The sequence below is a fragment of the Spodoptera frugiperda genome, chromosome 15, assembly GCF_023101765.2.
Source record: "Spodoptera frugiperda isolate SF20-4 chromosome 15, AGI-APGP_CSIRO_Sfru_2.0, whole genome shotgun sequence".
NCBI lineage: Eukaryota > Metazoa > Arthropoda > Insecta > Lepidoptera > Noctuidae > Spodoptera > Spodoptera frugiperda.
Window position 1 is genome coordinate 15,315,802 of NC_064226.1, and position 16,315 is coordinate 15,332,116.

The 16,315-nt window shown below is 42.6% G+C and overlaps 1 protein-coding gene across 1 annotated transcript; it reads left to right on the forward strand.

The window, feature by feature from the left end:
• Positions 1-351: 351 nt before the first annotated feature.
• Positions 352-10,612, forward strand: LOC126910621 (cell adhesion molecule DSCAM-like). The gene is made up of 9 exons (XM_050698750.1): positions 352-669; positions 5,458-5,583; positions 7,605-7,782; positions 8,096-8,226; positions 8,312-8,476; positions 8,803-8,943; positions 9,010-9,127; positions 9,257-9,476; positions 10,382-10,612. Exons 1-9 carry the CDS (start codon positions 408-410, stop codon positions 10,517-10,519), a joined length of 1,479 nt encoding a protein of 492 aa, XP_050554707.1. The 5' UTR covers positions 352-407; the 3' UTR covers positions 10,520-10,612.
• The last annotated feature ends 5,703 nt before the right edge of the window (positions 10,613-16,315 follow it).

The following is a 16,315-nucleotide window of genomic DNA, read 5'->3' on the forward strand; positions in this document are numbered from 1 at the left end:
TCTGTACCAAATTTCAACCAAATCCGTCAAATAGTTGCGGAGATTAATGGTATAAGCATAGAATGTTCGACGTGATTTTTTAATTTGACATAACTTTTTTATTTATGAACCGATTGACATGAAACAAACACTAAATGTAAATTTAAGCATCCCACAATATATTCGTGAAAACCGCATCCAACTCGGATCAGCCGTTTCTGAGATTAGCGCGCACAGACGAACAGACAAACAGACAAACAGACAAACAGACAAAAAAAAAGTTAATTACATTTTTGGGTTCGACATCGACATAACAATAACCCCTGCTATTTTTTTTATTTTTATTTTCAATGTACAGACAGCACTGTTTTCATATTTCTGTGTTATAACAAGATATTAAGATGTAAAATAAGCAATATCGTGTTTTAATGAGTGCTAGAAATATACAAGTAGGATGCAAGACAGTAGAGCCGCGCGCCGACACTGGCCGCGCCGGCTCCCGCCGCCGGCACTCGCGCTCGTGCTCCGGCCGCGCCGCGTCGTGTCGCGCGTCGCTCCTGCTGCTCGAGCAACATCGCGCGCGACTACTTCTACTTCGTAAACAATCACTCGTGTTGTGCTTGCAGTGCGTTGTGTCAGTTACTTGTGTGCACCATGTCGCAGCCAACTGTTGGATTAGATCGAGTCTAAGTAAGGTTTTTAGGATAATTTATGAGTACCTATAGTAAAATAAATGTCATTAATTCGTAAACACAGCTTAATTACAATTATTATTTAAATTTTCGAAAGGTGTATGCACTTGCATCTACTCATCATAAACACAACGATTCGAAATTCACCCAGTAGTGTATAACAATCGGAACGGAAGCTATTACGAAAGGATATTCTAAGATAAAAAGTCTAAATGTGAAGCATTTTACGCAGCGCTTTGTTGCAAACTATTAACTTGTAAATCCAATGTATGAAAATGAAAAAAACAATTTTAATAAAAGTTAAATACACGTCCTGTTTGAATGTCGAGCTCTAAGTCTGAAGTTAGTCAAAGTTATTCTCAAAATATACTTCATGAAGTTACCGACTGCCAATACAAAACTGTTCTAAGATTATTTCGACACCACTGTCAAACGGTGAAGGGAAGTATTGTGAGGACCGGGGCATATCGTTTCTAATTATTAATATATAAATCTCAATCCTTCTCTGTGTAAGAAATGGCCTTTGCCCAGCAGCGGGAACTTACAGGCTGTTGACGATGATGCTCATGAGAAATCTCTTGAAGACTATCCCTCCGCTATCGTCGATCACCTGTGACCCCGGTGACACTAATTAATTAATAAATAAGTAAGCTAGGAAACACAAAATTGTCTCTGTCAGTTCCACTAAACTCTAACGTCGGCAATTTGCAACCATTTCTACCTTAATCATTAAAATCTTCAACAACAGCCTGTAAGTGCAACATTAAGCACCACATTTGCTCAAGGCGTGTTTGCGATTTCAAACTTTATAAGTTCAGGTTTCCTCGCGTTGTTTTACATGATCGTTTGTCACTAGTATCTTCTTATTTATTAATACGTGATGCAAAAACTTTGGACCCCTTTTTACGAAAATTGCGCGGACGTAGGAGCATAAAATTTGGTACACTTATAGTTTATGTGTAGGAGAAGTGCAGAACGCTAATATTTTTCAAAAATAATGCTTATAAAGTATATTAAATCAATAAATAAAACATTACACACACTACCATGCATGGTATCTGATCGTATTTGACAAAACGTTAAAATCGACAGACATTGCGATGATTGTGATGATAATATATGAATAGAGATTTCCTGTTCATGATGCGCCGGAATATATTAATTTTAATTTTACAAAACTAATAGCAATTCGTTAAATAAAAATTATCCTTGAACGTATTTTAAGTGGTATTGTAAATTAAAACGTATATGGTCGAATTTCGACCACTAGGCGACCACTATTCTAAATAATCTTAAAAGGTACATATAACTTGGAAAGAATCACATTGATAGGTTGGTAGGTTCCGAACCCACACCCCCATGTATGAGAAGCGGGCGTTTTCAAGCTCCGGGCCACCACGACATTCCATATATTCCTCCATTCACTTTACAACTTACTAATATAGTGTGTGTATAAGTACCTTCCAAGTTTCGTAAAAAATAATTTTAAATTTGTGTAACTCTAAAGTTCATTACAAACTAAAAAGTTTGTATTACAAACAAAATATACAAATATTAGAACTTCAGAGTTTGTTAGAAAATTATTATTATTAGTGACACGATGATATTTCGTTTAAACATATTTAATTATTCTTAAATAAAATCTATAAAGCAAATAGCTTTATAATTATTATTCATCTCATTATTTTTATCAATAACTTCCACTACAAATGTTTTATTCCACAATTTCGCCTGGCTCTACAATTGAAATCGAATGAAAACCGATTGAACCTTGAACCTATTGAAAACATGCCTAATTCCAAGTATTTTTGCTTCAAATGACAATGTCCATCTTGTTTGGGAAAAAAACCATAACATGGGCAAATAAATACTGCGCACAATGTCCCATCATCAATATCGGAGGCTAAGTGTCCCGTGTCACCTGCAATTTTTGATATATTCCACCCGGCGCGTGCTTTGTTATACAATATTCTTTACATACTTTATAAAAATTATATGTGCTACCGTACTGTTACATTTTTTTTTTTATTTACTTGTTAGTTTCTTCGTGTTGTAATTAACTCATACCGGCAGACGAGACGAAATGCTACGCGCGCGTACACCGCTACGGCGTAGCGCTACGGCGTAGCGCTACGTGCTGCTACGTGCGTGCATTTAATACAGCTTAGACTTTCAAACAAGATTCTATAACTAATTGTATATTTATTAAAAGTTAGCGAATATTGTATCCATAGTTGCTGACGTAACAATTATGGATTCAATATAATCAACAGTTAAAGTATACTAGACGATGTTTTAGTATAGCTACCTTCCTAGAGATGTGGCACGAAAACTGTACACAATATAATTTTTACATAATTCACACGCACACACACACTCACACATAAACACTAACATGAAGATCATATTATGTGTTCGGTCGGGGAACAGGGTTCATTGCCAATATTACCGGCTGTAATAGTAAATACACTCCACGATATACGTGAACATATTACAACAATAAGTTCGCCATCACTCGTTGGAAGAAGTGACAGAAGTCCAGCGCGACCAAATAATATAACTGAGTCGCCTCTAGCTAAGAGCCCAACTCTGACAAACACCATGTAGTAACAGGTAAATAAGATTGTTTGACGCTTATTACCTAATCCTAGGACATATCTTGTGAAATAATTAGAATTTGTAACCAGTGTACACACACACACAGTCACAAACACAATACGTTCCGAAATAGCGTGAGACTATCCGGAGCATTGACGAATTAATGTCATCAACACTAAACATTTATCATTCGAAGATCCCAATCATTATTCACAATGTGAAAGATTGATTACATTATGTGCCAATCTTGTGCCACTGCATTTTTCTTATCAAACATATTGAAAATTTATGATTAAATTGTTTATTATAATTATGCTAATAAAAATAAATCACATTATTATGGAAAAAACTCATATTTATTCATTTAAAAAGCTATTTTTGGTTCGACAAATCATGTCACAACTTTAACAGTTATTTTTAATATGCTTGAATATAAAATTGAACCAGTTACTGATGTTTGAAGAATAAATATCGCAAATGTATAAGTTTTTATTCGTACACTAAACTTATTGCACATACTATTGAGTTTAACCATCAACTGATTAAAAGAAGGGCTAGCGTTTATTTCCAACCCATTACCATAGTCGGAGTGTTGTGAAGGTTCGCCACCTGATCCGTTCCCCAAAATATAGTTAATTCAAACAAAGCTTGACAACGTGTGCTTTCATAATTTTACTAAACGTTTTATAGTAAAACATAATTAGGTTATTAAAAAAGCAATTGTATCCTCTCGTTGTTGGAGCTGCGGACTACCTAGTGGTTACCCCGGGTTTACCGGGGCTCCGGCTCAAAAAGCAGGAGAAGGAACGGGGTGATTTTTAGTCAGTAAGAGTCTGACACTCCCTCTCGCCTCACCAAAGGCGGTAGAAGTCATAGGATGATTTTCCCCCCTCAAATAAAAATCCTCTCATTGTATACAGGCAGATACCTACCAGATAGGAGATCACTACTTACTCCTCCAAGCTCCAATCCGTTCGAACAGGTAAACTAAATATGGACTAGAATGACCCTGCGGTGGTTCAGGGTAATTCGTTATTTTATTCGTTAAATATTGTTTTATAATTTATTTATTTATTTATTTATTTATTTATTTATTTAGGTCAACCAACAACTGTTTACACTGAACATTTCTAACTTAATGGCTAGGGTGACATTGATAAGTGCAACAATTACTTAAAGGTTAACACCTCATGCACAAAAACGGATTTATAACATACAACAAAAAAAGTGTATAATTATTTAGAAAACAATAAAAATCAAAATTACCAATTACATATATAAGTATCATAAAAATATTCATTTGGAAATTAAATTGATTAAATTGAATAAATTATGATTAATTCATTAAATTACATTAATAAATAAAATTATAACAATTTAGAAAACAATAAAAATCAAAATTACCAATTACATATATAAGTATCATAAAAAATATTCATTTGGAAATTAAATTGAATAAATTATGATTAATTTATTAAATTACATTAATAAATAAAATTATAACAATTTAGAAATACGATTAAATTAAAATATATAAACTGAAAAAAACTTAAAATAAAATAAAATAAAAATTAAATTAAATTAAAATTAAGTCACGTATAAAATTGAAATTTACAATGGATTATTCACAAAATGTCGTATGAATTTATTTATATTATCTTGGTGGACATCTACCAAGTCGCTGCGGCTATTGAGTATTTTGGACAATCTAGGTATTGAAAACAATTCTTAAATTCTTAAAAGTCAAAAGGTTCACGTACTTAAGTCTAAAAATAAAAAAAACGCAGATGATTAAACTTGCAAATGGGACAAAAATGGGCTGACGGTCTTACTAGTGTTAACTTAGTAGGTAGTAATTCGATAGGAAATGCCGGGCACATCCGGGCAGTTATTTAAGAGATTGACGTGTAAGAGTTACATTGTAACCTATTTGCAAAAATAAATATCATTTATCATCATGGCACCGATTTCTAAACTATCAGTGGGTAGACACAGGCAGTACAATGATAGTACCGTATTTTTTTGGTTTTTGTCGGTTTTTTAAAACGTTGTTTTATAATAATTCTACCAATCATGCCTTTTCGTTGGATCCCCAAAATGAATAAAGTTGGGAAATAGATATAATATCGTATGATCATCAAAATTAAGAGAATTAAATATATTCGTTTATGTGTCTGTTATGCAAAAGCGAAGTGGCGCCGGACGCAGCGAGCAGCGCGGTGCCTCTGGGGGCGGTGGGGGGCGGCGGGGGCGCGGGGGCGCGGGATGTTGCTGCCGGCGCTGGCGGCGCTGTGCTGTCTCTGCGTGGCGGGCGGTGAGTACTCACTCCGGCCATTGGAGCTCCGCTGGTGTTGCGAGTGGAAACATTGGCAGCGTCGATTGCATACCATCATAAGACCAGTGCTTATTAGTTATAAAATACACAATATTTATTATCCCACATAATAATCATAATAATTTAATATTCATATTAAGGATGGGACCGTTGACATATGTCGGGCATGTCATAGTCCTGGTGAATCCATAAGACATATAATTTCTGGTTGTGGTCGTTTGGCTAATGGTGAATATTTGCATAGACATAATCAGGTGGCCAAGATTATCCACCAGCAACTTGCTTTGCACTATCAAGTTGTTGAGTTTGGTAGTACTACAAGTATGTGCCCGATCCAGTTCTAAAAAATGGCCATATCACGTTGAACTGGGATCGATATATCATCATTGACAGGACTATTGTAGCCAATAAACCTGATATAGTGGTGATAGATCGGCAAGCGCGCCGCACGATGATAATCGATATCACCATTCCTCATGACGAGAACCTCGTGAAAGCTGAAAAAGATAAACAAATAAAATATCTTGACTTGGCTCACGAGGTTGTCGACATGTGGAGTGTGGATTCGGCTATTATTGTGCCGATAGTCGTGTCGGCCAACGGATTAATACCCAACAGCCTCGACAATCACCTTAGGAGGCTAGGGTTGGGCGGATGAATCAAGGGCCTGATGTAGAAGGCAGTACTCCTCGAAACGGCACGTATTGTGAGGAGGTTTCTGTCTCTGGAGCCCTAACCACCGGTGGCTTGGACCATGCTCCCGCTACTGGTCGACTCCTATTTTTATATTTTTAAATATTATTTTATTTTGTATGTTGTAGTATTTAAAAAGGTAAATTTAGAAAATTTTAGAAAATATAGAGAAAAATAATAATTTATTATTTGTTTAACATAGGCATAGATAACAATGACTTGACCTTGTCAGTAAATTTACATAGGTCGCTATGTTATGCCAGTAGGCGTACAACTATTGGTGGCAGCTTGAAATCATGCGAGAAGTTAAAAACAGTAATTTATTTTATTTTATTTTATGTAAAGACCACTTAAATGTAAAGACATAAACGCAGCGCTTAGCTACGCTCATAACAATGAGAAATATAAAACTTCGTGTAAGTAGAAACGGCGAACTGGCACCAACATACGAATTATATATTTGAGGAGCACTCAGTGAGCCGGCGGCGACGGCACAACTTGCACAGTGCCGGCTGCCGGCCGGCCCGTCGCCGGCTGCCTTCTATCGCAGTCGATAGCTGCCGTTTGCTGCGGAACGACTCTTTGTAGGTCAAACGGTTTCAAAAGTAAAGTTTTGCTGTTCTACTCTTAAGTAGCTTCAAGTTGTATATTTACTTATTTGCCCTCTAGTCTTTAAAAAGTAGAAATAAAAAGTAGGTACCACGTTTTGTCATGGATTGAAATGGATCAACCGCACAATGACAAAAGATTATAATAATATGATACAATTCAGGCTGCGCTCGCTGTCATTGTAGCGGTGAGTCCCTTCTTTGAGGAGTGGCTTGAGAGTACCGCCTAACACAGATGCTTACCAGACCGCGGGCTCCGGGGCAGGTGTATTGGAGGACGCGGTGCCCCTTACAGGTGCTGAAGGTGGCCACCGGGGTGGTTTTAGTGAGTTGAAAATCCCTCACTCGTCTTGCCACTCAAAAATAGAGTTAGTTTTAAAGTAATTGAAGTGGAATTACTGTTGTGGCGACACATGACGGATGGTAGATAACGGAAGTCACACATAGACGCTCGACAAGCAAACCAACGGATGGCGTCATAAATCTTACATCACGAAGCTTACATGCGAATAAACGGGGATAGAAAATCTCAACAACTGTTGGGCAGAAAACCCGCCAGGAACCTCATCTGGTCGGAGGATCTTCCTTTTCTTAGGTAACTTTACTCTCTGTTTCCTAAACAGTCCTTAAACGACAGCTGCTTACTGTGTTCTCGACCACATAGAGTGAATCATAAGTGACCGTGTCGTGTGGTGGTAGTGGTGCGCGGGGAGCTGGGGATGCTGGCGCCGGCGCTAGTGCAGGAGCCGGCGCCGCGCGTACTGTACGCAGCGCGCGCCGGCACCGCGCTGCACTGCGGCGCGCGCGGGGACCCTCCGCCGCGCGTCTCCTGGCTGGCGGATGACGGCTCCGTCCTGCACGAGCAGCCCGGCCTCAGGTACACACCGAAAATAAATTATTATAATTTAATATTTATACGAGTTACTTAGAAATAATCATCAGCGCCGCGCGTCAATATTGTACTCCCTGTGACTATACATACGGTATGCGGTGGGTCTTTGCAATGGTTTAATATTTGGTCGTTTCTTTCTTTCTCCATATATACTTACATAGCTACTTACATATTTATTACATTAAATTATCCTTAAGTCAGAATTTTCTGTACTTGTTAGAAATAGTTGTTGATTAAACTAGTATACCAATAGCTTACAATATGTATCTTGAAGTTGTTGTCTTTGCTAAACACACAGAAGAATATACAGTAATGGAACGCTGGAGATGTTGCCGTCGAGCGCGTACGAGGTGACGTCGAGCACGGTGCGGTGCCGCGCCGCCAACGTGCACGGCACGGCAGTCTCACGTGACGTCACACTCGTCCCAGGTACTACGCTGTGCGGTCGCCGCGTGTCGCGTGTTGCCAGAGTGGTTGATGAGTGGATGGCAGCTAGTGACGCAACCGACTACAGTTCCAGACGAGAGTTGGGAGGCGGTGGCGAATGCGGGCGCGGCGACGGCAGGCGGCGTGGCCGCCGTGACGTGCGGCAGCGCGGGGGCGCGGGACCCGGAGCACGTGCGCGCCGCGCTCTGGTACCACGGCGACACCGTGCTGCACCTCGACCCGCCTTCGCAAGGTCATACAATTAAATGTTTCTTTAGTAGTTAACTTAAAATTTTATTTTATTGTGTTTGGGAGAATACTTCCCACCATTTAATTTATTTAAAAAAATACAGCCTGTTAATTACTAATGGTGATATATTATATCGTGAGGATATTACTAATTTCGTACAGTAGCAATAACACTATGAAATGATACCGTCGCTTCAGCTACTATAACAACGCGATTTTTCACAAAATATTTTTTTTACGCAATAACGTTGAAAAATATGACAGTCTCAATTTTCACTGCTAAACCTAAGCTCCCAAAGAACCCTTTATGTGATATGGTTATAATAACAGGTTCGCGGTACCTAGTGGCGGGCAACACACTGCTGATCCGAGACGTGAGCCCCAGCGACGCCGGCGCGTACAGCTGCCTCGCGCGGCACGCCGTCACCGGCGCCACGCGGCGCGCGCGCCCCGCGCTGCTGGCCGTCACAGGTGAGTGCGCGCTGCACTGCGAGCCGCGCGCCGCCGGCTCCCTCACTGACGTGTCTGTGTGTGCAGCGGGCGGCGCCAGCTCCGCGCCGCGGCTGCTGGCGACGGGCGGCGAGCTCAGCGTGCAGGCCGGCCACCCGGTGTGTCTGCCTTGCGTCGCGTCTGACCATCCTCCACCACAATACACGTAATTTTCTACTATTATCCGATATCATTCTTAGCCGATCCTTGAAACACTGTTATATTATTCCATTCAATTTTCTCATGCTATCATTGAGTTATACAGTTGTGTACGTGTAGTGTACAACACACACAGGTGGTACCGCGAGCGGGAGGGCCGGCTGCAGCCCGTGCCGGCGGCGGCCGAGGGCTGGGCGTGGGCGGGCGGCGCGGCGCAGTGCGTGCGGCGCGCCGCGCTGGCCGCGGCCGGCCTCTGGATCTGCAAGGCGTACAACGTGTTCGGGGACGCCACCGCGCACACCACGCTGCACGTGCACGATGACTCGCTCAGCGTCGTCGTCGCGCCCACCGTGCTGGTAACTTACAATGTTTCAGATACATTTATTTATTAAAGGCATATCTAATAAAACGCTAGGATGGTTTGCAATCAACTGAACTTTTATTTGAATCGGTTCAATACATATAATCGTACAGTCATTCATATATATTAGAAATGAATGATAATAGATGGCGCTAGCAGTAAGGGACTAGAATATTTTGTTAATATTTATAACAATATCAACAGTATACATGTTATACACTTGCTATAACATAGCTGCAGTACAAAAAAAACCATTTCAATAATATTAGAATAGACAGCAAAAATGTGTAACAAAAACAAAAAAGAAAAAATGCAAAAAATGTAATTTCAATAAATCTATTAAAATCTTAATGTTTTTATCAATTTATTCTAACATCCTTGAAATGTTTAAGTCGCAGAGTGTCTCGGGACTCTGCGTGGCACCAACAATTTACTAGCTCATTGCAATCCACATTACTAATGATGATTTTGAGTAGGAAAGTTAAGTCATGCATTTTGAAATTTTGAAATATGTCTCTACATCTAGACACGTCGATGCCCGGGACCCGAATCCACTGTTAACCTATCGACTTTCTCTACAAAGTAGGTTAGCCATAATATCCAAGCTTGCCAGGCGAGTTAGAAACCATGTCTTAAAAGGTTCAGGTTTAGTCGGTAAAGGATCTTTGTTACATGTCATATCTACGTAGGCTACGACAATGATGTACAGACAGATGTTTTATGTTTTAAAGGATGTAGAGTCTAGAGTAATTTGTATTTTGTTTTCTCTCTTTGTAAAAGTACGTAACTCTGCATCAGGCAAACGAAATCTACAATCGTGTAAACAAACCATACGAACACGATCGACCTGGCCGACACGTAATGCTACATGAGTGCACGCACACACGCACACACGCGCAGGTCGCGGACGCCGGCAGCACGGCGCGCTTCAACTGCAGCGCGTCCGACCCGCGCGCCTCGCTGGCCTGGCTGCACAACGGCGCCCCGGTCGGCGCGGCCGGGGGCGCGGCGGGGGCGCGGCCGGGGGCGCGGTGCTAGTGCTGCGCGGCGTGGCGCGCGCGCACCGCGGCGTCTACCAGTGCGTGGCGCGCCGCGCCTCACACTCCGCGCAAGCTGCGGCCGAGCTGCGCCTCGGAGGCAAGTCATTCTAGATATTGCCTTATGAATCAATGTATTATATCTTTTTATTAACGGCACCCTACTCAAATAGATATGCTTAGAGGACAGTCGCCAAATTTCCGACCGCTAATGAACCATGTAAATGATAATGATCGTGACGAGTCAGCGTTTCAAAATAACGCTAATTTACAAACATGACAACACCAAACATAGTCGGGCGTTAAGGACATGGGTCTTCTAGCTTTATTGTCAGATAGACTGACAGACTAATTAGTAGTAGAGTAGTAGAGTGGTAGAGTATTCATTATTTTGTTAACGATTCAAAAGTAAATTATTATTATTATAGTAAGTCCACCTAATTACAAATGCTGATACAATTATCAATGTATACATAAAGTGTAAAACAAGATGTATGCGCAGAGTCTGCGCCGGAGCTGCAGTACACGTTCATCGAGCAGGCGCTGCGCGCGGGCGGCGCCGTGTCGCTGCGCTGCGCCGCCGCCGCCGCGCCCCCGCCGCGCTTCCAGTGGCTGCTGGACGACGTGCCGCTCGACCACTACCGCGCGCACCACAGGTCGCGTCTCCACGCATGGGCCAATATTCGTTACATCACTTACACCTGTTGGAACCTCTTTAACATGTTAAAAATAATCATCTCTAGTGTAATTGCCCCACTTGACCACATGACTTGTGAAGGATTATTGTTCTGTGGTGCATTCGACATTTGTCTATTGTTGTTAACCGGCAACAATGGCTGAGCAGGTACTTCATCAACGAGGAGACGTCGGTGGCGGGCGACGTGGTGTCCACGCTGAACATGAGCGCGGTGGGCGCGGCGGACGGCGGGCGCTACACGTGCCGCGCGCACAACGCGCTCGGGCACGCGCAGCACTCCGCGCGCCTCAACGTATACGGTACCGCGCACGCAATCACTATACTCATCATCTAATAATATTGAGAAGGACTGAAGTTCAGTGAATTTAATATGTTTACTTCGCACGTGTTTGCTATCCGCAGGTCCTCCATCAATCCGCGCGCTCGGCCCCGTGCGAGTGGTCGCCGGCGCCAACGCCACTATCTACTGCCCCTACGCTGGATATCCGATCAGGTCCATAGAGGTGCATTTTGATAAGATGATTCCTCTCTAATATATTATTATATTTGTATTTAAGTGCCTGTACTGTATTTTTGTTATCTGACAACGGTTCGTTACCTGTACGGTACATGCAAATAATTCCTCCGATGACGGACGAGTAGATCCGCTCGTGTCGTAGGAGGCGTTAACTTTATCTTTCATACAACCAAGTTCTAACAATAACCAACACGACAAATAAAAAATATTAATTAGTTTGGTGATCCATTTTTGGGGTTCCGTACCCAAAGGGTAAAAACTGTCCAACTATCACGGTTCATGAGATACAGCTTGATGACAGACAAACGGATGGACTGCAGAGTCTTATTAATAGGATTATTGTTTTTACTATTTAGGTGCGGAACTCTAAAAAAAACTTTCCACAATTCCTATGAGAACTTTTAAAAGAAAACGAGACACGGGCAGTATTACAATATTGCTAGTGATATCAGTCGCTCGCCAGTGCAGTAGCGGGTAGTGAGGTGAGGCTTGCAATGTGCAGCTCGATATCGTGGTGGCGGCGCGGCGCCAGCGTGGCGCTGGGGGGCGCCGGCCGCGTCAGCGCCCGCGGCGCCGAGCTGCGCCTGGCGCCCGCGCTGCCGGCCGACGCGGGCCACTACGCATGCGCCGTAGCCGCGCCCACGGGGCCCGCAGCGCGCCGCGATGTCGAAATACAAGTCCGCAGTCAGTACATTACACGATGCTAACGTTTCACTTTTTTCCAAATTACTACCAGCAGGTGTTCCCCATGGTACATATGTACATACACGACGAGCTACAAGTGCGTTGCTGGCTTTTTGCAGGTTAAAGATTTCACTTCACTCCACTCAGGTCAAACCGGTCCATGGCTCTCCCATTGAAATAAAGATACACTCCACTTTGTCTCCGAGTATGTGGCACGCAATAGAAGATGACCAAAAGATACATCACTAGTCTATGGTCTTAAACTATAGTATAATGCTAAGTGCTATATTTCACTTGTAGATCCGCCCAAAATCTCCCCATTCATGTTCTCTTCGGAGCTGACGGAGGGCAGCTCGGTGCAGGTACTGTGCGGGGTGTCGTCGGGAGATAAGCCCATGTACTTCACGTGGCTAAAGGACGGCGCGCCGCTGCCAGCCAACCTGCAGGTACTCGACGCTTCGTTGGCGTTATATTTGAGTTAGTGTAGACATGCGGGGCAGTGACGATAGCGCCATTGTTCAGATAGAAGAGAAGAACCTGAATGAGTTCTCGCTGCTGATGTTCTCGGAGCTGACGGCGCGCCACAGCGGCGAGTACACGTGCCGCGTGTCCAACCACGCCGCCGTCGTCAACTACACCGCCACGCTCAGCGTCAAGGGTGACATATTCGTTTACACACATACATATACATATTTGTTTTGTATAACACTGTCCAATGATTTATTTATTTATTTGAAATGTTTCATATAGTGGCTCCGACGTGGACGATGGAACCCTCCGACACGGCCGTGCTACTGGGTGCGCCTCTGTCGGTGCGATGCGCTGCGAAAGGTTACCCCGTTCCTTTAATTACGTGGTACAGACGCATCGGTTAGTGAGCCGGCCATATTCAGTTCATATTCTAGTTTCTCGGTGTCGGTTTAATCAAGGGCTATTTGTAGGTGAGGCGAGTTCTTTGGGCGGCGACAGCGGTGACAGCGGCGAGCAGTGGGAGCAAGTGGGCGCGGGGGAGTGGGGCGCGGCGGGCGGGGTGCGCGCGCGCGACGGCTCGCTGGCCGCGGCCGCGGCGCCGCGCGCGCTGCAGGGGCAGTACCGCTGCCTCGCCGACAACGGCGTGGGCCCGCCGCTGCTCAAACACGTCAACATCACCGTACATGGTACACATTCTCATTTCTTACTAGCTTTAAGCGCTGGAATGATTTCAACCTTGTGCATACATGTTGGACCAATACTCCCAACAAACAGGTAACCACTATAGTGGCCACCAGCACACCAACAAACAGGTAACGCAATGCATAATTGCGTAAGTGGCTAGTTGGATGCGATATATGAAGTGAGTACTTTAATCATGGATTTGATAATATACTGACTGTTTTAATTTTTTTAGCCATGTTTAACAATTAAGACGGCTATTCGCCGCAAATATTTCATGGCGTCATAAGTTGGTACCTATATATTATTTCATACAAAAATAAAATTATAGATTAGTGTAATTTTGACATTTTCATAAATTAAGTATCGAGTTTGACTAGTTTTCAACTGCCGTATTGTTGTAAGGTAAGCTAACCAAATAAGGCCTACCTTATTTTTATTACCGCCTAGCTCGTAGGTTTAAAATGACAATGGGCTGATAATTTCAAAATCTTATATTTATTTATTAAACTTTGTAATAATGGAATCAAAATGGCTTTAGAAACAAAAATTACAATTTTGTAAACACAAATAACTAAAGTGTCACTTTGGCCTTATTGGGAACCCTATGTCTTAATAAGGCCTCAATAAAAACTAGTAAGTATTCAACTTCTTAATTATAACAAAACTTTGTCAATGCTTATAATAAATGTAATGAGATCTTATTAATTAATTTTGGTCATTATACATCGGGCTAAACGAGTTTCTCATCATGTAATACCCAAGTAACATCTTTGAAGTCATCGGTACCCCAGCATCAGTCAAACGAATGAGAATAACTTCTTGTTCTGTAGCCAATTTACCGACCGACCTAGCTTTCGTGTAGTGGAAACCTCTCTTTAGATGATGCGTACTTCTTTGGATGTTATATCTGGCTGCAGCAGCCTACCGGGTAAAACAGGGTGTATAAAATTCGAAGGGTGAATAGATACTATGAAGAATTTCTCTATATCCATTCACCCCTTTTCTGTATCTATTCACCCCGTTTACTCCTTTCTACCATTTTAACAGCGTTTTCCATCTTTTGCAAAATCCATTGGCTTTCTTTTTGCCAGAAGCTGGCGATCCGTTTTCTATGAAATTACTGAAAAACAACTATGCCGTAATAAGGCCTACACGTTTTTTTGTAGGCTTTATTAGGGCATGGCACATAGGTAAACAAAACAAAGATTATATGAAATACACCGATATTATAGCTATTTCACTAATGTGAGGAGATGGCTAAATGTAATTGTCATACAAACAAAACACGGCACGTCGTATACTGATAAATAGAAAAATACTAACAGTTTACGCTACTCGAATTTTATAAAAACTAAAGTGCGCTCCACGTCGTGATTGTTTTTGTCTGTAGGTTCCAACATAATCGCGGCACGGGTTGCTTGCTGTGCTCAAATTAGTTAAGTAATGTGCATGCACACTTCTACAAACTTTGGCGACCATTTGACATCGGGAAGAGGGAAATTTTCAAAATAGGCTTTATTGGGGCATGGGCCTTATTTGGTTAGGTTACTATACAATATTGCTCCATTCGCACAAGAGCGTAAACAAATTAATGCGCGATTAAAAAACCATTTTCATATTTTGAATCAATATACAGGAAAACCGGAACGCTCTCGAAAATATATAATTTTAATCGCTTTTGTTTTCGTGTTATTCAGGCAACGCCAGCCTTAAGCAGTTTAAGTATAACAACTATTATTACATAAAATAAACATTGAATTCCTTATCTTTCTTTAAATGATACTCATTTTTCACCACCCTATATAGTGTACTGGTTGTGATTGTTCTTACTATAGTCTGTGCTATAGTAGTAAGTAACAGTTCGGTTTGCGCACGAATAAAATGTTGTGTCGACGGCAGAACCGGCGCATTTCGAGGGCTCGGGTGGCAACGTGACGAGCGTGCGCGGCCGCGGGGCGGCGCTAGTGTGCCAGGCGCGGGGCGACGCGCCGCTACACCTGCACTGGACGCACCGCGGCGCCGCCGTGGACCTGTCCTCCTACAGGTGACACTGGCGAGGGGGGGGGCGCCGGCTAGTAGCGCGGGTAGTGACGTGCGTGTGCGCAGGTGGGCGGTGACGGAGGCGCGCACGGCGGGCGGGCTGCGCTCCACGCTGCAGCTGCGCGCCGCGGAGCGCGCCGACGCCGGCGAGTACCGCTGCCACGCGCACAACCAGTTCGGGCGCAGCGAGCTGCTCGTGTACTTGCACGTCGAAGGTCTGGCCACCTGCCCCATTATTATGTTTTCATGGTAAACATACATCCATCGCGATGACGATGGAAACCAAACACAACGCGCCGCGGCTCCCTCAATGATACGTACCTGTTATTGTTTAACTACGTAGAATATTTATACATTAATATGGTATCCGATAGACAAACTTCCCTTTATATCTAACTACCTTCTGCCAGTGGCTTCACCCGAATTTCGTAAAAGGTATACATATGTGTTAATTCCGATTGTACAAACTTCTGCAATGAGATTAAATTCAGCTGTCGTTAATGTTGATTCAATCAAATACTTAATCACCATAATTATAACAATTAACTCATGAGAGTCCACTGTTGGACTATGTGCAAGCGACAGCGGGAAGAAAAGGGGGGGTGGTGACTTCTGACTTTGTTGTAGTTACACCTACACTGCTCACGTGTGGTGACAATCGTCATCATCAATATCAATACAATCATCAATCGATGATAATCAGA

Excerpts from the sequence above, each read along its gene's own strand:
- LOC126910621 (XM_050698750.1), top strand. The coding sequence starts at position 408 with ATGAGTGCTAGAAATATACAAGTAGGATGCAAGACAGTAGAGCCGCGC. Across the intron at positions 670-5,457 it reads TTGGATTAGATCGAGTCTAA|CGAAGTGGCGCCGGACGCAG; the intron begins GTAAGGTTTTTA and ends GTTATGCAAAAG. Across the intron at positions 9,128-9,256 it reads CATCCTCCACCACAATACAC|GTGGTACCGCGAGCGGGAGG; the intron begins GTAATTTTCTAC and ends CAACACACACAG.